The 22,630-nt window shown below is 41.6% G+C and overlaps 1 protein-coding gene across 1 annotated transcript in view; it reads right to left on the bottom strand.

Moving 5' to 3' along the window:
* CACNA2D3 (calcium voltage-gated channel auxiliary subunit alpha2delta 3) overlaps window positions 1–22,630 on the bottom strand; it is a 772,424-nt gene that overhangs the window by 271,012 nt on the left and 478,782 nt on the right. The window contains exon 12 of the mRNA XM_024746438.1: window positions 8,161–8,239. Within this exon, the coding sequence (XP_024602206.1) occupies window positions 8,161–8,239 (79 nt within the window). The remainder of the gene's footprint in view (window positions 1–8,160; window positions 8,240–22,630) is intronic.

Raw genomic sequence — 22,630 nt, 5'->3', positions numbered from 1 at the left:
CCTCCTTGTTATCTAGACTCCTGACAGCAGTCAAAGGAAAGTATAAAGCAGACCATCTAAAGTATAAAGCAGACCATCATCTCCCTGCCTAAAATCCTAAAACAGCTTCTATTTAATTAGAATAAAATCCAAATTTCTTACCTGACCTCTAAGACTCTCCCTCACTAGGCCCCCGCCTACCTGGATGAACTCATCCCCTTCCATCTTCCCACCAAGTTCATCCACCTGACCCCCCCCAGGCACTTGCACCTACTGTACCCTCTGCCTGGCACACCATTTACCCAGTTTTCTACGGATGGCTCCTTTGGATCATTCAGGGGTTAGCTGTCTGAACTCATTTCCTCTTGCTTCACCTTGCTTTCACTTTCTTCTGAAGATTCATCAATGCTGAATTCTGATTTACTTGTTTACTTTGTTCTTGCCAATGGAATATTGGCTCCAGGAAATGTCACAAAAAGCTGGTGCCTGTCTTGTCCAGAGAGATATTCCCAGAACCAGCACGTGGCTCTGGGAGAGCCATTACTGAAGCAAGGACATTCACCGAAGTCTTACTGTGATTCACACTCTCGCTCTACACTTGGGTAACACAACAGCTCAACATGTGTGTGTGCTCGTTGTATAGGGAGGAAACAGAAACAACAGTGTTTAGTAATTTGTCCTGGGTCAATTTGAATACAGATTCATTTGATTCCAAAACCTTTGCTCTTAACCACTGAAGACACTGCCTCTTCCTGTAATGGGAAAGGACAGCATGGCAGCTGCTCAGAGCATGGACAGCATGGTCCTCCTCTGTAAGGACACCCCTAATGGGCTGCTTGAATCTCTGTGGCTGGGAGAGTTTGAGGCTGGGGTGGGGAAATATGTGGTTGCCCTATGAGGTTCCTGGCAAATGCACAGTAGTTAGCACCAAAGGTCTACTCAAAACCCATACCACAGTTCTAACTTATATTTCAATATATAGACCATAAATGCAGATGTATAAAAGGTAAGAAAAGCTAGAATTACAAAGATAAAATTAATAATGTACACTGCAAAGCTTAATGCAAATCAGATCATCTAACCCCAACCCATTAAACTATAAAACTTATCTGAAAGAGCCTCTTTTTGTTTTTAAATGTTATTCATATAAGTTTTAGTTAACAAATGTACTTTTTGATGGATAACAGGAAGTCACTGAGGGCTGGACTCTTTGCCTGTAACCATAGATGCTTCCCTCCTTCTCCCTCTGCATCCTTTGAACTGGCCACTTTCCCCCCGGCCTTCCCTCACCTCTTTTTATTTATTTTAAATTCTAGTTCTTGAATGTTTATTCTCTTCTTTAATGTGCCTTTTTGGACTTCATATATCATGTTAGAAAATAGAATCAGCAATCTTTTGGTAATTATCAAGGAGTAATTAACGCTGAAATTAGCCACCTATTATAAATGATCTGCTCATTTTTCTCCATAACATCAATTTATTTACCTATTCCCTTACAAAGCCTCCTGTGAACTCTGAGTTACAACTACTCAGTGTGATAAACCACATGCAGCCTGGTGCTTTGTATTTCTGATATTTTCCTACCCTTACTTAGAGATTTCTTAAGAGTCCCTTGTCTAAGAGGTGCCTCTGCATGAGATGCTCCATCAGTACATCATTCAACACTCCACTTCGCAATGACACCAGACCTGAGGGACCCCGGAGTCTGCTCCTCAGTGGGAGACCATGGCTGTCTACCTCACCGGTAAGGTCTGGGTAAGGTCCTCGTTCTACTTTTGGTGTGATGGGCACTGCACCCTTGAGTCTTTTCAAAGACTCTTTTCCCTTCTGACATAAGGCAGGCTGAAAACAAGAAAGCCAGTGATCAGGTCCCAGTCTTCCCAAGGCAATAAGGTAGGCAGTGATGTTGCTGGTCAGGCACTGGGGCATAGTGGCCATACTGCCATTCTACAGTGGCAATAATTGTTTTAATGTATTTAAAATGGTTTGCTGCTTTGCCTCATTAGAGCTGGTTGCCTCAAGACCTGGTGTGCATCCCCTTACGGAACAACAGTGTTCTTGGAAGACCCTCACAATATTCTGTCCCATCTTCGTCCTCCCCATCAACATCACACACTACTGAAAATCACTTTTTTTCTATAGAAAAATGAACCATTGATAAACAACTTTCTACCTCCACATCTCTTTGGACCATTACAAAGAACGAGTAAGAGGTCTATTGGGCCCTTAGAGCTGAAGGGCACATGTCCGATGAGTTGGAAAGAGAAGACCAAAGAGAGAATGACCACTAGCGCAGGGAGCCCAGGGGCCTCAGTGGGCATGTGCCACCTGGAGAAGGGGGCTTGCAAATGTGAAGCTATCAGAATCAGCCAGAACCTCTGACTTAGGAGCAAGTCTTTTTGTGTGTGAATAATATGATATTTTTCTTTCTTTTTTAACATCTTTATTAGAGTATAATTGCTTTACAATGGTGTGTTAGTCTCTGCTTCATAAAGTGAATCAGCCACACACATACATACATCCCCATATCTCCTCCCTCCCAACTCCTTCCCACCCTCCCTATCCCACCCCTCCAGGCGGTCACAAAGCACCAAGTTGATCTCCTTGCGCCACGTGGCTGCTTCCCACCAGCCATCTACCCTACACCCGGTAGTACATACAGGTCCATGTCACCCTCTCACTTTGTCCCAGCCCACCCTTCCCCCTCCCCGTGTCCTCAAGTCTATAATATTTTTAATTTCAAATTTCATGCTAGAAAAAATAATTTAAAGTGGGTGTCCCCAATCCCTGGGGACCGCGGCTACCGGTCCTTGGCCTCTTAGGAACCAGGCCAAACAGCAGGAGGTGAGCAGCAGGCAGGCTAGTGAAGCTCCATCTGCCACTCCTTATCGCTCCCCATTGCTCTCTTCACCGCCTGAACCATCCCCCCATTGCTCGTGTTACCGCCGGAACCATCCTCCCCCACCCAGTCCGTGGAAAAACTGTCTTCCATGAAACTGGTCCCTGGTGCCAAAAAGGCTGGGGACCTCTAGTTTAAAGGATCACACTGTGGAGCTAGGAATGCTGGCTTGCCGGCAGCTCTATCGCTGTGCCCCATTCCACCCTGCCTCGTCTCCTCGAAGAGCCTTAATATCTCCATTTGTAAAATGTCAGAAACTGGACCACATGCCTACACAAGCTGAAGCAGGACAATTTCTGGAACACACAGGGTGGTTATAAATCCCAGCTCCAGTCTTTATTAACTATAGACCATTAAAGTCCTTTCTCAACATCTAGATTCCTTTTCCTAGATTCTCTCAAATAATGGGAAATAGTCCTCTATGAACCATGACTTTCTTCTCCCCAAAGAGAGGCAACCTCACATCCTGGTGAAGAGTTAGGCTCAGACTTTGGAACAACTGGGCCTGATTCCTGGCTCTGCCACCTGCTAGTTGGTAACCTGGGGCGAGCTGCTAGTCTCTTTGAGTCTCAGTTTCCTTCTCATGCACTTCATACAGTTTAATGAGGGTCAAAAGAGATAACACATAAAAGTACTTTGCACTTTACATGGCACTTAGTAAGAAGTTTGTCATCCTTAGCTGCTATTAACAACAGTAGCACCATGTTCATCTTCACAACTATTACCCTTTCCACTCAAATTCTCAAGTTCTATGGAATCTACACAAAGAATGTATACAACTTAAGTCTCCATTAATGGATAAATGGATTAAAAAGTTACAGTGTATACACACACACGCACAAAGAAATATTATTCAGCATGAGAAACAAGGAAATCCTGCCATTTGCAAAAACATGTATGGACCTTGAGTACATCTTGCTAAATAAGATAAGCCAGACAGAGAAAGACAAATACTGTATGATATCACTGGTATGTGGAATCTAGAAAAGTGAAAATCATAGCAACAGAGTCTAAAGGGGCTTACCAGGGGCTGGGGGTTGGGGAATTGGAGAGTTATTGGTCGAAGAGTACAAAAAATGAATTATACAAAGGTATCCGAATAACTGTCATTTTTGCCTTCTTCCACCTTTTCTGAAACAGCAAAAAAATTTAATTGCCAGTTTTTCCCTACTCCAAACAACCATTCTGGCCTCATAAATTTGACATTTGGAAAGGTAGAGCGAGGTTAAGAGATTTCTAGTGGGAAAAGGCTATGGGTCTGAACTTCCAAGGAGGGCTCAGGCCGCCAGTTCTCTTTCAAACAAGGAGAGAATGACCATTAGCCTATCAACGAGGGACAGGCTGAGTAGATAAACAAGACAGACTCACGTGGCGTTTCCATTCGATCTAATGATGACAGATAAGTTGAGAACCAAACACAGAGACCCTTCTTCATTTGCACAGCTGGAAAATACTCCATTCACCATGATTTTTGAAGGAGAATCAGGCAGTGCTTATTTAAAAGCTTGGCACACTGAACATTACAGAAGGTCATCAAGGCTTTATGGAGTATCTGGGCTAGTTGGCCCCTCTTTTCAGTTTTCCCAGTTCACTTGTTTAACCAATAGTGTGAACGCAGAATTTTAAGTTCCATAAGCCATTCTACAGTGGCAATAATTGTTTTAATGTATTTAAAATGGTTTGCTGCTTTGCCTCATTAGGGCTGGTTGCCTCAAGATAGGACCTAGTTATGCATAAAATGAGACAAACCAATGAGCTCCAGGCCTCTCTGGATTTTGCTAGTGGATTGGAGGAGGCAGAGAACTCCTGTGAGGGCATGAATATTCCCAGACATCCATTTACAGGAGGCAGTGCCAGAGGTCCACTGACTGAGAACTGTCTCCATGGCTACCATACTTCCAAACAAGAAGTTTCACACGGATAGCAGGTCCTTGACCACTGACCCAGGGACAATGAGCTGGTCCTGACAACTCCTGCTCCTCCCTAGGGTCACTCTGGTCAGTCAGCCAACAGGCTTCTCCCTGGGCTTCCCTGGGTCTGCTCTGGTCCCCGAATGCTAATGCTTCATTTCACTGAAGAACTTGGCTGAGTCAGGGCAAAAATATGTAAGGAGGGGGGCGGGCCCTCCCTGGACCTCATGTCACTTGAGATGAAAAATGTTATGCTGCCTCCATACTATAACAATCTGAGAGTATAAACAATGATTTAATTAATGACCATAGAAGAATACTTGCTCACCGACGTTACGCTGGTCTAAACCCCATAACTGACGCAACATGAAGCCGATGTTTATATGGGCACAGATGACTGGAACCTGACATTTTGATGGCAACTGCTACTTTGAAGAGTGGCAAACAATGACATTTTATTCCCAAGGCCCTTTAGAAGAGAAGCAGAGGAGGAAGGTGAAACTATTGTGAGGGACTGACTCTAGCAGGGAAGGAAACAACTGGATCTGGACAGGAAGAGAAGGAGAATCACTGAGGAATCCAGCGGCCAGGCCAGCTAAGCAGCTACTATTACCTCCTTGGATTTTCCAAGTTGCTGCACTCAGAACTTATAAATCTAAAGGGCTATATTCTATGGCCAGGCCCCAAAATACTCTGAGTTGACTAAATTGTCTTCAAAAGGATTCTTCAAAGATTCTTATAAACAATGACTAAAACTAAATTATGGTGTAATATTAGTTGATTAAGACAAGACTTCAATTTGAGTAATTTTCATCAGCTGGACACAGACAGTGGTTAAAAACAATAACCCATGACTAAATGCATACTCGCTGATGGGAAGAATTGCAGTCTGATGTGGCAGGAGTAACATGAAAACTTTTAAAAATTAAAAAATGGAAAGGAACTCTTTCTTTCAAGACCACAGAATCAAGGAAAAAAATTGAGAAAGTGTAGCTCACTCAAATGTCAGTGAAGTTCCAAAAATTATCTCAATGGTCTGTTTTCTCAGAGGCAACCTAGGATCCATTCAGCCTCCATCTCCTCATGCCTACTTTCCTTCTATATTTCCTCTTCAAATGAAGCCAAATGCATTACTCTGAGACAATGAGAATTACTGATACCTTTGAGTGAGGTGAGCCAGCCAATAAACTAAAATAATTGCAGAACATGTTATTTTAGAGCTTCAAGGAAATGTTCAAACCTTTCATGCAGTTCTCCATTTTTAGATGAGGAAATTGAGACTTGCTTCAAAGATTTCTCCAAGTAGAAGCAGATAATAAAACACAATGCCAAGCATAGGGAAAGTGAGGCAGAGGTTTACTTGCTTGGCTAGGTACCTTTTCCCTGAGAACTTCCCGTGTCCATCCACCTGCAGAGCACATATATTTTTCTTTGTGGCCCTACCTCTGCCTACATGCAATTCGGCAGGGGAAGACCTGTCCCAAGCTGGGTGCCAGAATCATTTTCTGGATAAGATATAAACTCTCCTTTCTCCACAATAGGTGTTGTGTGGATAGATGGGTATGCACAGCGTGAGGTAGCCGTTTTTGACATGCACATGCCCTAGCAGAGAAGGTCTATCTACAGAGAAGAAGAATGCCACGGAATGTAGAAAGAAACCAAGAAGGAAAAGAAAAACAAAAACACAGCCCCTGGTCCCTCATGAGACATAAGCTTCCCTTCCCACTCTGGGTTCTGACTCACTCTCCTCTCTCTCCAAAACACTCTTCTTTTTAATTTCAGGGAGCAACTTTGGTTGCTTGCAACTAAAATAACTTTGTCTTAAGTCACCAAAACTAAAGCTGAGACCTGCCAACCCTTCCCTGAGTCCTCTTTCCTCCACTAACATACATAATTGGAACTTTTATAAAGGACGGCATAACAGGCAATGTAGAAATAGACCACCTACATCCACCAATACCAATTTACTGTGCAACAGGACATATCTTCATGTATTAGTATTTATAGTCAATTTGCTCATTTTTCAAACCTTAAAGAAGCAGCCACTCTACACAGAGCAGGAGGTTTGGCTGAGTGCTCAAGAGGAAATCAGAGTGACAGGCTACTCTCAGGGACTGCATAGCCTCAGAGCAGAGATAAGACATAACCACAGATCAATATAACACTAGGAAATCATATGGGCCATTTCTGTGCCAGGCACTGAGCTGCCAGCTTTACCTGCACAGCCTCATTCATGCTCACAGCATCTGACTGGGGCAGGTAACATCATTATCTCTGTTCTGTAGGTGATATAACTCAGACCCAGGTAGGTATGGTAACATCCACCACTGTGATTGGTGTTTGGTAGAGGCTGGATTTGAACTCAAGGAGTTTGGGTTAAGACTCAAGGAATCTAGAATATACCACATATTTTCCTCCTTTGCTTTGCCTTCTTGGTTGTGTGTAGACTGAAAAGAAGCCCTTCATAAGACTGGAGGCCCTGTTCCTTCCCTCCCTGTGCCTTCCCTAAAGCATTGTTTCCAACACACATCAGGGCCTGTGAATGTAGAAAATTAACCTGTGAAAGTAGAAAAGCCAACAATTATTGAGCACTTATTAGGTCTCAGCACTGAACTAGGCACCTAATCTGTACCATTTCATTTTTTAACCCTATATTCAATAAAAATCAAAAAGAAAAGCTATTATCACCCTCTCCACTTTGAAGATTAGAACACTGAAGCAGGTTAAAGTTAACTAAGTTAATTAGTTATGTAGGTTAAGTTATGCTATGGGAACATATCAAACTGGAAATCTCACTGGCTTAACACAAAGGTTTATCACACAGACTATATATCCATCATGGGCTGGCAGATGGCAGAAGACAGGGTGAGCGGAAAGGCATCTGCTCCATGCGGCCGCTCAGGAACCCAGGCTATTTCATCTATTCCATCATGTAGCTTCAGAGTTCATAGGAGCAGAAAAGAATAGATACCACCAAACCAGCTCTTAAATGCTTTAACCCATAAATGACCCAGGTTGGTTTTGCTTAAAGCCTGTTTCCCAGAACCAGTGCAAGGGGGCTGGGAATGGTGAGTGAGCACATGGATATTTGGTGCATGGTAAATGGCTCTGCCATAGTAATTCTTCCAAGGTCACTCAGTTACTAAGCAACAGAGTGGAGAGGCTTAACCACTCCACTTGACTACGTCCTCAAAGTTTATAAACACATTTTGGGAGAAGTTGTTACAAGTCAGTCATAATCATTTAGAAACATCCAGACCTTATCTTAGAATTCATAGCCTTCTGATAGAACACTCCACTTTCTCGTGACTGTCTCTGTTTCTACACATCCACGGAGAAGTTATTCAGAACTGAACCCATCGGGAGACCTACCTTTATTGGCACAGGCCATCCACTTGAGATTGTCTGCAAAAGCAGCCTCTCTTCCAATGAGGTACGTGAAGATGCGAACCTGAGAGGAAGAGGAACACACGGATCAGTGGTTTTCACTTTTCACCCTCCTGCCCTGACCACAAGCATGGCTCACACACATGTGATTTACCTCCTTAATGCTCCATGCTTCCCATCTTCAGAAACATATTTAAGACATCTGAAGTAAAGTCAGCTAGAAATATACTCAAAACTGGGGCCTTTGCTCTTTTAACCCATATGGCACTGGCGATGGTTGTTTTTCGGTGTGTAACTTGCGACAGAGGAGAATAACTTGAAACGGGAGACTGGCAGCATCGTGGGCCTGGGTTTGCTACAGTTTGCTACACATATATGGACAACGATCATCCAGGTCTGGACCAAATTGGCAACCATTTTCCTCATCCGCACAGAAGTACAGAGTGTGCTCTTCTTGGGAATCAAAACACCACTGAAAGAACTTCAGCATGCCCCCCACCCACCCAATGGTAAGAACAGGCTGCAGACACTCTCTTACTGTCTGTGGTGGTAATTAATTGGGATGAGAGGCACAGCCTATAGCCAGGAGACCAAAGGGAACCCTCTCTAGCCTTCCTAAACTTTGGCTCCTAAAGAGCAGAGAACACATATAAAACCTTGGATCTCTCACTTTCTATTGCCTTCTCAAATCTCTATTATAAGGCCAGAATTCTTTGAAATAAAGTACAACCCACCTCCCAGAGTTGTACTTGAGGGTTAGATGGAAGAAAAACAAGAAATTAAAAGGGTTAAAATCCTTTGGTTCACATTTTAAATGTCATGTGGGTCAATACCACACAGTCCAAACAAAATTCTTCTGGCAGGTGAAATCAGTCCTTCAGCCACCAATTTATGACTGAGTTAAATGCAGACGTGGTATTAGATGAATTACATTCAACATGTGGCCCCGAAGTCTCTCCAGCTGATGTCTCCTCCACTCAGCCAGACTGGGTCAAGCACCCCTACGGCTCCTTCAGAGTCATTATTGCAACTGTTGTTAACTAGTATCTTGTGTGGTTACACCTGTGAGGTTGATCTCCACTAGACCATCCACCTGACAAGGGAAAGGATGGCTGTGCTTTGATGGGGCACAGGGCTTGGAATATTACAACTCAGTAAACGAATGGATAAAAATGTAAATGACATAGCTGACTGAAAATTAAGATTTTGCTTTAGTTATGAGTAACCTCTTAACTGAGACGTATAACTGGAAGACTAGTTCTTAGTTGATGGTTTATTTCCAACTTAAAGAGATGTTTAAATATACATTATCATTGTATAGCCTTAGTCTGTCCTCATTTGTGTTGAGTAAGGCAGTTATTTCATCCATCAACAGCTCCTGCAAGGGGACTTCCGGGGCAGATGAGCAGACACAGAGGCCTTTGCTTTGCCTCTCTCTTTCCCCCAGCTCTTTTCCACACTATTCCCACCGGAATCACATTGGGAAGAGGGATTTTTTTTTTTTTTTTAATTGGGAGATTCTGACTCTCTTGGGGAAAAAAAAAATAGAAGATGCAACCTCATAGGCCCAAAGTGGTCACCACTGACCTTCCTACACAGAGCTGTCCCCTGTTCACTTTTCCTGCCTGGCCACTGTTAGCTTTTAGCTCAAAATGTCTGACTAATAAAAACCTGCACAAAGCAAGTTCTTAACGAAGCAGAAAGCATAAAAGATAGCTCTTAGGAAGTGAAGCTGTGAGTCTATCTTTGCAGGCAAAGAGGAAAAGACCTGACGCAAAGCAGCCTATCTGTTCTGAGCAAAGATACCTGCAGGTGCTAAACCTCCTCTGCCATCCAGGTGAAGAACCTGAGGACAAACAGTTCTCTCTTGGAGGCATAGTTAAAACCCCAGAACAGTGCTGTGAACCATTCATGAAAACTTAACACAGTTTCTGATTTTAAAAGATGGCAACCCATTTGGAAAACCAGTAGGATTGCACCAAACTTCAGACTAGACATGATTACACAGGAATAATCACCAGCACCACGACCCCCTCCACCAGCACCGCTGCCCCTACTGCCAACACTACTGTGGCTTCTCCAGTCAGCACCATCCCCTGGGTCAGGTATGTGCAAAGACATTTATAGCATTATACTCATTTTGTTGGTTTGTATTTTATTTTATTGCTTATGAAAGAAAATCAGAATCATGTTAAATATTTCCATTTATGTGCAGCCCTTGGCTCCCAGTGAATTGGCCCCCTTATTTGAGTAGAAATGGTGTGGAAATGACTCGTTGCCTCTCTGCATATAAAATAAACATAATCAAACAATACTGGGTTCATGCCCTGGATTTCTCACAATAATGCCTTTCAACTGGCAACAAAATGAAGGGACTTTACTCCAAAATAAATATTCTGGAGATCCATTTAACAACAGGATTTTATATCTGTAATTTTTTCAGACTCAGTAATTCTAGCTCTAGGCATTTATCTATAGCCAGGATAACAAATAAAATGTCTATGGGGGCCAAGCAGGTCTAACAGAGATGACACGAAGTCACAGATGTATGGAGAATTGTAGAGTGCATATATTCTTTTTTTTTTTTTTTTGAGCGCATATATTCTTAAAGCCCTATAATTCGGTTTTAGACATTTTCACAAATACACAAATATGTAAAAAACAAGGACCTTCACCTTTATTCTTTGTAATGGTTAAAACCTGTTAAATTCCAAGTTTCTCTTGATAGCTGATTGGCTAAAAAACTCATGGGACATTCATGTAGTGGAATACCATGCAGCTATGTACTCATGAGAAAGACATCCATTATAACTTGGCAAGGGGGAAAGCAAGTTGTGGGATATTGTGTATCTATATTGTGTATTCTATAAATAGAATTCTATTTTTTTCTAAAAGGGGACTTACACTTTTTACTCTGTAAACTTCTATATCCTTTGAATGTTTTTACAAATGAACAAATATTGCTTTAATAATTAAAGATCATTTTAAATGAAAAGAAAGTAATGACACTGCTACTTCCTGAACCATTCTCCATGGACATAGGAAAAGTAAATGTATCAGTGAAAATCAAATAGGAGAAGAGATGACCTGTGGAAATTAAGTTCTGGCCTTGCATCTTGTAGGGTGGACTGCCTTACTCCACTGCTCAATGAAATGAGTGCAAAACTTCTATGAGTAATAGAGTCAAACTGTTCCTCATTTCCATCTCTAACAGATTCTGTAACCTTTTGGATTTTATGTCCAATAATTGGAGATTTCTTCCCTAAGAAGCTCCATCAAACAAACTTTGACAAGTCTGCCTAGAGCCCAACTAATTTTACTATATGGCAAGCCTCCATAGTAGAGACAGATGGGGATGGTTCTGAAAGCCAGGTTCATAGCACAGATGACAGGGATGACAGGGAAGGGGCAATGGCACAGTTCAGACCAGGGCAGTCATCAGGACACACCAAAACTCCCCAGAAAGCCAGGCTTTTGTGCTCATCATCCACAGGTATGAATGCATCACTTTCATTACTGCAGCACAAAGGCAGGAGGCAGGGGGAAGTCTACATCAACCTATTAGTTCATTTTGATCTCCCATTTGAGTTTGGATGGCCTTTAAATATTCTACAAACCCAATTAAGCTTAATAAAACGTTAGGATGTGGACATTTCAAAGTTCAAAGTCACTTAATTTAACTTAGTATAAAACTTCCCAGATGACACAAAGAACTCATTCCAGTTTTTCCAAAACACAGATTATGCTTCTTACTCATTTAGATACAATTCCCTCCAGAAACTTAGAGGAGTACTATTCCTCTCAACCTTTAGTGCACATAGGGTAGTTTGAGTTTGCAAAAATAATCAATCAAATTCTCCCCTTTCTACAGCCATTAAACAGGGGAAGGAGAGTGGCTGCCAGCAGAACTATAATGGGGCAACTGTACAGCCAGGAAACAGGCTGCTGCTGCCTTCACAACTCCCTTCAGTGCTGAAGGAGAAATAACCAACGCCCATGCTTTTGAGACAGTCCAAGGGTAGAATTCATCATCTGTCACAAGTAACTTCTGAGCACCAAGTATGTGCCAGGGACCATTCTTGGTGTTGGGAATATGATGGGTAAAGAGAACAAACTCTCTGTCCTCAGGGAGCCTACGTTTTCATGAGAGTAAAACAGATGATAAATGGCAGATTCATAAAATGATTATGTATTTGTTGAATTGAAAACTTACAAAGAAAATAAAGCAGGGTTATGCAATGGAGACTGATGGGGGCTGCTATTTTAGAAAGGGAGGAAGAGAAGGCCTCCCCAATAAGGTGCTGCTTGAGCAAGGATCTGGACAAAACATGGGTGGAGCTGGGGAGCACGACATATGGCTACTGGGGAAGAATGTTCCAGGTGAAGGGAGTAGAAGGTACAAAGCCTTGAGATAGGGATACTCAAGGGATATTGACAAGACCAGTATGGATGATGTGGAGTCAGGTAGGAGAGATTGTACAGGATGAACCTGGACAGACAACAGGTGCCTAATCATGTGGGCCTTGCAGCCTCTGTTACAGCCTGGGCTTTTTGTGTAGCAAGAACAGAAGCCATAGGAGGAACTGAGTAGAAGCCTGATGTGGATTGACACATAATCCTGTGAAAGGATCATTCTGTCTGCAGCGTGGAGAACAGGCCTTAGAGAGTTGTGTTCATCCTGGCTGCCCATTCAGCTTTCCTGTGATGTTCTTACAGTTTTGAATGCCCGGGGCCCGACCAAGACAATCAAATCAGAACCTCTGATTTGGGCAGGGCCCAATTTTTATTCTCCCCATGGAGAGTCCAATTTGCATCCAAGTTTGAGGACCACAGCCATAGGGAGATAGGAATAGAAGCACAGACACTAAGTAGGAGGCCACTGAAACACTGCAGGTGAGAGATGACAGTGGCTCTGGCCAGGTGGGTGAGAGGTCTCAGACTTCACTGGGCATCGGAATAACCAGTCCCCAGCACCCATCCTCCAGAGATTCAGATTAAGTAGGCCCAGGGATCTACATTTTTTAGAAGCACCCATGGTTGGTCTGAAACAGGTGGTTGGAGTCCAACACTTTAAAAACATATCACCAAAAAGATAAGGCCTGAACAAAAAGAAGTGGCATTGGGAATTAAGAAATATTTGAAGCCATTTTCAATAAAGTGATTCTATAGATTGCAAAGGATTGAGGCTAAACTTGAAGTTTACAAATCCATTGGGTGGTTAAAAAAAGAAACAGAGGAGCTGGATCAAGAGGACATTTTTAAAGAAGCCTGTGTCAATCCAACAAGGCAGGAATATCAGACACCAGCTAGACTGGGCAAGCAGGATCAGCCAACTGCTCTTTCTTCTTTCTCCAAGAAAGGGCAGATCTGTACCCAGATGTCTGTAGCTGCTGAGCTGGGTGTTCACACCCAAAGCATTGCTTCTTGAAATTACAATAGCCCCACTATTGGGTCCCGATACAGAGGAAAGGGCTGGGGACAGGGCACTCAGGAGCCTCCAAATATACAGTCTTTACTTCTGTTTTTAAAAACAAAGGCAATCTTTTACTTTAAAATAACATTTAACTATAAATGCAGTATCTCTACCTTTAAAAACATGCAATTTATGGATTATAAGTATAAATAAAATTTGCTAAAAGAATCATCCAGTTACATATGGTTGCCCACACCCATGTGTTCCATATTTCAATTCAGCTAAGTAGCAGCCTATGCAAACAAGCATGTAGACTCACCTTCACATCTTCTCACCTACTTTTGTCCCTTTTGACTCACTGGCCAACTCAATTATTCCTTAAAATATACCCAGGATTTCTCAAAAATGGTACACAACTTCAGCTTTAGAAAGAAGTCTTCTGATGTCTTTGTGTTTTAAAGTCGATTGTTACTATGTTCTTAACCTGTATCTTCACAAAAAATATTCCTAACCAACTTCTATTGTTATTTGCTCATTTCTATGATTTCCGATGCAGGGAAGCATTTCTGAATAAAATCTTTAATCTCTAAGCAGAAAATGAGAGCTGGAACTTGATTAACCACAAAAATGCTTCATAAATCACTGCCAATATTTGTCTTCATGAAAATTCTGCAAGAGTAGAGGTGGGCTCAGAGAAGGTGGATGCCAGTGAAAACAGTTTTATTGAGCAGGCTGCTTTAATCTAGAAGCCATCACGCTCATAATAAAAGAAGAAACATCTTTATCCAGAAGGACAAAAGAGGCAAATAAGGTAACAGTGTCCTGAGCAGCAATAAAATGGGATAAATTGAATTAAATTACAAAAGTAATAAAGTTTCAACAAATGAATATCATAGACCATTATGAAAAATGGACTGTCATTTTGGGGATGCTCTAACAGTCTGTATAATCACCTTCCTCGCAAGCACAGTGCCTGATATCTCATGTGTGGTACTGAAAATATCCTAATTCAGAAAAAAATTGCCATTTGTAATCTTCTGGCCAGGGATGGAAGTCCAGTTTTATGGCCATGTATTTTTCCAAGTGAAGGAGATGGCTGTCTCTGGGTCACCCAGAGACTGTTAACTTAGGTTAGCACTGTGGAATAGAGATTACACACCACTTCAAGGAGCACTAAGAAGTCAAGCTGTAAGTATCCTCAAAGGTGGGTGATACAATTCATTAGACAATCCAGCTCCATTAACTTCATTCAGGGGGTATTTTTAATGCTCTGATATCTGGGGACTTACTGTCCTGGAGAAACTGCCCATCCCAATTGGTTAGCCAATTTTGGATATGGTAAACAATTTGCCTTCAAGTGCACCTTTGATATGTAAACCAACCAATTCAGACCCCATGCCCCCAACTATCTCCTTTTATCAGGTGTGCACACCCAGGGCCATTATCCACCTGCCCTAATCACTCCAGGGCCAGATAGGTACCAGACAGCTAGGGACAGTCCCTACATCCCTGAGCCCACTGAAATTATTCAATTCTAAGCCTGCTTATCCTGCTTTGCCTGTTTCTTCCCACAAAAACCACAATAAAGGCTTCAACACATCAGTCCCCTCCCCACTGTCACTAATCTTGTATGGCCCTGCATAGTATGACATGCCTCCTGCTTCCAGGGGTCTGTGAGTATAATAAACTTCTTCCTTCATGACAGTCATTTCCATGTTTATGTGCCTTACTACATTTGATTAAAATGAATACTGAATACCCTTAAAACAGTTGGGAATCAGGAGACTTGGGTTCCAGGTGAGTCCAAACCATACTTACTGTCTTGGCAATCTTGACTAAGTTAGTGAAACCCTCTGAACTGTGCTTTTTCCACCTACACATGGATCATTCATTCATCCATTTACTGTGATCAACGGTAAATGAGATAATAAATAAAAAGACAGGTTGGAAGCAATGAGTTCCAGTCAGCTAGGGTTGCATTCCACTTGTGTTTCAGACAGTTTGTTGCAGTAAAACCAAACAAGGTGAGCCCAGGAAAGTCAAATATCCTATTCATGGATGCCTCCCTAACCGTACCCAGAGGTTTGACTGAAGAGGAAACTGACTTTTGTTGAGTAAAGAAGAGGATTTTTCTAAGAGAAGGGTTTTGAGAAGCTAAGGATAATGAGATTGAGAGTTCCTAACACAATCAGAATAACATCAGAGGTATAACATGAAACCTTCTATTAACCTTTGCAAAGTCATGAGATCCACCATGAATTTGACAAGGGCTATGGACTTTCTCCCCACAAAAAAGGCTGAAGGATGTACATTCACAATTTCAGATAAGATTCATGAGGTTTGAGGTATCTCCTCCACCAAAGTCCATACTGAGATTCTCTAAGAACCCTCTGGATTCTAGGTTAAAAACTGCTGTCTTATGTAATTCTTGTATTCTGCACTATAAATTTCTCAAAAACAGATTGTGTTCTTTGGACAAACAAGATGGGCACTTTCATCTTAAGTGCTTGCCAAAATGAGAGAGAAGTTCATTCACTCATTTGCGTGCTTATTCTTTGATGATTAAGTGAGTACTAGATATTGGATATCCATGGTCAGATCCAGAAAAGTCACATGGGGAATAAGTCCTCAACATGGAGGAATAAGATGTCAAGAGCCCTGAGACAGAATGGGCATCACTGTAAACCCTGGGTTTGTATGATGACATCAAGTCATGGAACCTCTGAAGGAGCACATTTAAAGGAGCAGGGATGGAATGGACAGACAAACTTGATTCTTGTCTCATTCATTTTTGAATCCATAGAATCCATCACAATGCCTGGCAAAGAGCCAGCACTCAAACACTTGTTGATTGGCAATGCCATAAAAGTCCCCTTCTACTGATAGGAAGACACTTGAAAAAAACTCACCTCCCATGCGTGAGGTGAGGTCAGCTGGGAGGTCCCTCTCTGCCTCTCTTGCCCTCTTAGACCTGGAGAGATCAGTTATTTGTTAACAAGTATGCCCCATCTTCCAAGAAGGCTTACAGATTCAATACAATAAACAAAAAGAAACTCATGTATGTAAAGCTGTTAAATTAAGCAAGACAGATCAGAAAATCCACTTATGGAAAGAGAAAGCTAAATGTTCCACAAATTGGGATGGCAGTATTTTTGCTCATGAAACATCATGGGATCATGTGACTCACTGGGTTAGAGCCCTCTGATGTCTTCCCATTGTACTTAGGATATACTGCAAACTCCTTATCACAGCTAGATGCCCTGGAGGATGTGGAAATATGACAAAACCGTTCTAGCTTTAGAGTCTTTGCCTCCACCTTTCCCACTTCCTGGAATACTCTTCTCCTCCCACTTTGCATGGCTAACTCCCTCTGACCCCAGTTCCCCTCCTTGGGATCACTCCATTTGTCTCCTCCATGGTGCTTGGTACATTCTGCAGTTACCTTTATGATTTGTTTGTTTATTTGATTTACATCTATTTCTCCCTCCAAACAGAAATATAGATGTTGTGAGGGCAGAATGAGGCAACTGTGCCCAACTGAGCATCCAGCATATGGTAGATTCTCAATCTATATTAGGCACCCACTTTCCCTTCATTTCTCTTCACAAATTTTAGAAGTCAAAAGAAGTCAGCATGGGATATACTAGAATTTATCAGAGTTAGAGCCCTTTCCTTCATTACTAACTCCATTTTAAATACTTTCCTATTTTTCCAGACTTGTCTGCTATCAATCAGCTGAAGTTTTTACTTTCCCTCTGCTCAGGTCCCTTGGTTTCTTTTTACACTGAAGCTCAGTGATAAAACAGGAAGAAATGGAGAAATGAAAAGGCTCTGGTTTTTGTTATTACAGTCTCAGCTTTAGGGGCCATAAAATGGTGTCTTATTTAAGGCCGTCCATGGGTGGATGACCAGGTTTATAATATGTATCTTCCTAGGTTCTTCCCCTTGATTCTAGATGAAAACCATGCAAAGATTGAAGCCAACTGTATTTTAAATTACTGCCTGCTTCAGAGATTACCTAGCAGGGAAAAGACTACATCTTAAAATAGTGAGGTGACCCTTCCTATTCCAAGCAACTTTCAGTGGAATTCTCTCCTTTTCCCCCATAGTTTGTGACAGTTTGGACAGATGGCATCATTTCATGGGAAACAGAGATGACTGGGTGGGCAGGTTAGCAGAATACAGTGGATACAAGATAGGGTTAAGAATTAGGAATGGGGCACACCTAGTCTTAGAATCTGGGTCTTCTCTGAAGGAGCTGAAAACCGTCTAAGCCTCCTTTCCTTACTTGTAAGATACTATGGTTAACATAATAGGACCCACATGGCAGGATTGCTGTTAAATGAAACAAAGTAAAATGGTAGGGGATGGGGTGCAAAAGAGTGTGTGTGGCGGGGGATTCTTTCTAAGAGGAGACCTCCAATGCTCCTTCTTGCCTGGACCCTAAAGAGAATATCAACTGGGGAAAAGCCTAGAAGTGCAAAGACTGAAGACTTGATTGGGCCTGCCTCTCTGGACCTTAGAGAAAAGCTCTTTTTTCCTTAATGTTCCTCCCCACAAGTTTGTCTCTCTTTGCCTTCCTCTACCTCTGGACTGGGGAGACTCCGAGGGCCCAGATCACGGTACAGGACCAAGGCCCACTTGGCCTTGGGCCCAAGTGTGGTCCTTGTGTGTTCTCACTGGGATATGTAGCCAAAGCCCACAGAAGCAGCAGCATGATTTGGACAGAGTACCCCCTCCACGAACCCTCCTGGTGACTCAGAACAGCGGCAGGTTATAGGTCAAGGATGTAGGAGTTTGGAATTCTGCCCGAATCATTCTCAAACCCATTAAAATCAACAGCTGTTGTGAATTCTAAGCTAGCACTGTTGCTTTCTCCCAAGGTTCGTGTCACTTCTATTTCCCCAACCAATCCATCCTGTCACTAAAAGTTAGTACAAAATAGCAGCTTCTGCTGTCATCTCACCTACTGCCTTCTGGGGCTTACTGTCAGTAAGGAAAGTCAAGGGCTTGTCAGAAAGCTGCAAGAATATTGTTGAGGACAGTGTTCATTCCATTTTACCTGTGATTCTCCAAGAGGTAGACAGGTAGGGACATGGCTCCTGGGGAGAGCTAGGGGGTGTGTGTGTGTGTGTGTGTGTGTGTATCAGAATCACCTCTGGGGTTTTGGCCATCTATACATGTTCATTATCTATACAACAACCTCTGCCCCCTCCAGGGATTCTGGTGCACCCCAAACCTAGAACTTCCATTGTGAGAGCAAGCCCCCAAGTTCTTTGAAGATCCTACTCTAGAGAGCCACTAAATTGACATAAATGAGTAGAGGTCTCAGGTGGATGGGACAGGAAAGTAAATGAAAGTTCCATAGGGACTGGGGAGCCATTGTCTTCTTTTTGAGAAACTTCAGGGGAAAATTTATTGTCTTCAATCAGTAAAAGTTGTATTTTATCCTAAGCAACTGTTATGTTTTATTCTTACAGACTGTGAGTCTTACAGCTGTCCTGGGTTCCTGCTCTGCATGGGCTGTCTCAAGCAGAGGGCTACAACCCCTCTGAGATAAGTTGTTTTTGGCTCTACTTTTATACCCCTGACTTTGGTGTCCCTTTTTCTTTCCTACTGACCTCTAATTTGTATTACCTTTTCTGTTTTCTGTTTCCTATCTACCCACCCTCCTATCTACTCTTCCATCCATCAGGTATTAATGGGGGTACCCATCATAGTACTAAACCCTCTGCTCAATGCTGGAGACACTGTGGGGAGGAAAAAACCATATGGTCTCCAGCCTCGCTGAAGTTGTAAGTTTTGAAAATACATATTATAGAAAGAGGAAGGCAAAGAGATATAAAGAAAAATAGAGAGAGAGGAGATGGGCCTGCTGTTCTGTTACTCACTACTGCCGACTTCTCAAAAATTGCTGGTTGAAGACCCTCCTCAATGTTTTACACTATCTCTAGCCTAACTTTGTGAGCAACACTGAGGACACAGGTTTGTTTTTCTCTCTGGTTAGGGCGACCATGGTAGAGCCCTAAAAAGCATCATCTTCTTTCAGAACTGCATCACTTCTGCACTTATCCCCATAAACAGCTTAGTTTCCTGAATAGGATACAGGCCACCTTGAGCCCTGTAGCCCAAATGCCAGTAGATAAGGAGGAACTTGTGGGGTTTCTTCAGTCTTTTACCTGTAGTTTATTACTTTATGCACTGTACAAAGAAATGTACATTTATTATTTAAATTGATAAACGAAGCATTTTTTAAAATTTTAATTGTTTTTCCCCCTGCTTCATTGAGATATAAATGATGTATAACATTGTATAAGTTTAAGGTCTATAATATGATGATTTGATAAGTGGATATATTGCAAAATGATGGCCATAAGGTTAGTTAACACATTTATCACCTCACACAATTACTACCTTTTTTTTTCTAGTAAGAACATTTATGATTTACTCTCTGCAACTTTCAAGTATATGATACAGTATTGTTAACTATAGTCACCATGCTGTATATTAGATCCCCAGAACTTATTTATATTGTAACTGGAAGTTTGCAGCCTTTGACCAGCATCTTCCCCGTTCCCCTCACTCCTCTCTCCACAGCCCCTGGCAACACCATTCTACTCTCTGTTTATACCAGTTTTGTTATTTGTTATTGTTTTTTTAGATTCCACATATAAGTGAGATCATGTAGTACTGATATCTGCCTTTCTCTGTCCAACTTATTTCACTTATCATAATACCCTCAAGGTCCATCCATGTTGTCACAAATGGCAGGATTTCCTTTTTTTATGACCGTATTTTATACATATATCACATTTATCCATTCATCTATAGATGGACACTCATGTTGTTACTATGTCTTGGCTATTGCGAATGATGCTGCAATGAACATGGCGGTGCAGGTATCTCTACGAGATAGTGATTTCATTTCCTTCAGAAAAATTCCTTCCTACAGAAGTGGGTACATATTGCCATACTGCTGGATCACATGGTAGTGTACTTTTAATTTTTTGAGGAATCTCCATACTGTTTTCCATTGTGGCTGCGCTAATTTACATTCCTGCCAATAGTGCACAAGGGTTCCTCTTATCCATACCCTTGCCAACACTTGTTATCTCTTGCCTTTTTGATAATAACCATTCTAACAGATGTCTTACCATAAAACTTTCTACCCCTGAAAGTCGCTCCCTCTTAATGTTATCTAAAATAAGTCCCCCTTTTATTCTGTCTCAGCTCCTATTGGTTTTCTGCATAGCACTCGGTACAATTACATTTATTTGTCTGTCACTTAGCTATGTTCTGTTCCCTGCACACACACCCACACACATACACGCAAAGAGAGAGAGAAGAGTATACGCTTCATGATGGAAATACAGTATGTTTTGTTCACCATTGTTGAACTCTTAATCCAGCACCTGACCCATAGCAGATACCCCCAAATATTTGTCAGATAAATGAAATAATGTGGTTACTGCAGGCAATTAAAAGGTATAAACACAGGGTAAATGGGGATAACCTATCATGACATATGGAGTAGGAATGTGCCAAGAGAAATAGAGGGATTAAATGAGTATTGACGCATGAAAACTGAGGATGCTGAGCACTGGCCCTTGGCCAGATACCATACATGGTAGGATTGCAATGGGAGGGCACTACCATTATTCTCATTTAGCAGATAAGCAAACTGAGACCTAGAAAGGGTAGGAAACTGTCCCAGGTCACAGAGCAGATAAGTGACAGCTACTGGACCCTTTTAAGGCATGTGGGACTCCAAAGCTCATTTTCTTAATTGCAACACTGTGATATGAGAACACAGTAATAGAGCAACGGACATGAACTGCCAGGTCACAGAAGAAGAAACACTCATGGCAACAAAACAAACAAAAAAACAAAGTGCTTAAACCCACTTTTAAGCATAAATACAAATATAAATTAAAATAAAAATAAGAGTTTTGAGGTGTTATTCTGGTTTGTTTTTGCTATTAAATTGAAAATGATTTGTTAATGACAATAAAAATATTAGGAAATAGTCTTTCTACTGATGGGAATATAAATTGTAGCTTTCTGAAAATAACTTGGCCATATGTTTCAAAAATGTAAAATGCATATAACCTTTGACATGGCAATTCCATTTCTCAGAAATCACTTCTAGGAATTTCTTTTTTTACCACCAAGTTCAAATTTTTTTTTTGCTAAAATGTACAAAGAGAATTAATGTAACAGTCCACATTCTATGGCTTTTAAACACTTAGCCAATGATGATTTCCATAAGATGATGCTGGCCTGCCTATTTTAGAAAAAGTTCAGAGGCCTTATATTCTGTGAAAGCCTGATTTGCCTTCCTTTCTACCCACCAAATTAATATGTCTTTTCAGAAGTCTTGCTGGATATTTTCTTTCTTTGTCTCTCCATGTTGCCCAAGGACACCATCAGAGTGAAGCAAAGACTTAACATAAAGGATGTATGTTGCAGCACTGTTCATATTAGAGAAAAGCTACAATCTAAATGCGCCCACAGAAGGAGACTGTAATACATTCGTTCAATGGCCTTTAATGAAGCCATTACAAATAATGGTAAAGTTGATGGCTTAATGAGTTGGCAAGACATCACTAACCGAACAAAATAGGTTCCAAAATGCCATGGACAGTCTTATCCAATCTATAAACAATTAAAATTACACATATATAGAAAAAATAATGGAAAGTTATATGTGAAAACTACCTAATACCATAATCTCTGGCAGTGCTTTTTTACAAATTTTCTACTGTGACCATGTTATACTTTTGTTATAAGGAAAATACTTTTCAGAAAAAGACAGTCAGAAATTTCCGTTCATTTCCATTCAGTGGATATTTACCGAGCATCTACTATGTGTCAGGCTTTGTGCAAGGCACTAGGGTTTCAATGTTGCCCCAAGACCTGACTCCATACAGATGACACTCAAGTAGGAAAATGCACAGCTTAGGGCTTATGTGTTAGAGATGATATGCTATTAAATAGGTCTCATAAGTATGTTCCACTGAAAACTGGAAGCAGCACCATTCC

This window comes from Neophocaena asiaeorientalis, unplaced genomic scaffold (genome assembly GCF_003031525.2).
Source record: "Neophocaena asiaeorientalis asiaeorientalis breed wild unplaced genomic scaffold, Neophocaena_asiaeorientalis_V1.1 scaffold251, whole genome shotgun sequence".
NCBI classification, from domain to species: domain Eukaryota; kingdom Metazoa; phylum Chordata; class Mammalia; order Artiodactyla; family Phocoenidae; genus Neophocaena; species Neophocaena asiaeorientalis.
The sequence above is the reverse complement of the archived record's forward strand: the minus strand, read 5'-3'. Positions and strand labels throughout refer to the sequence as shown.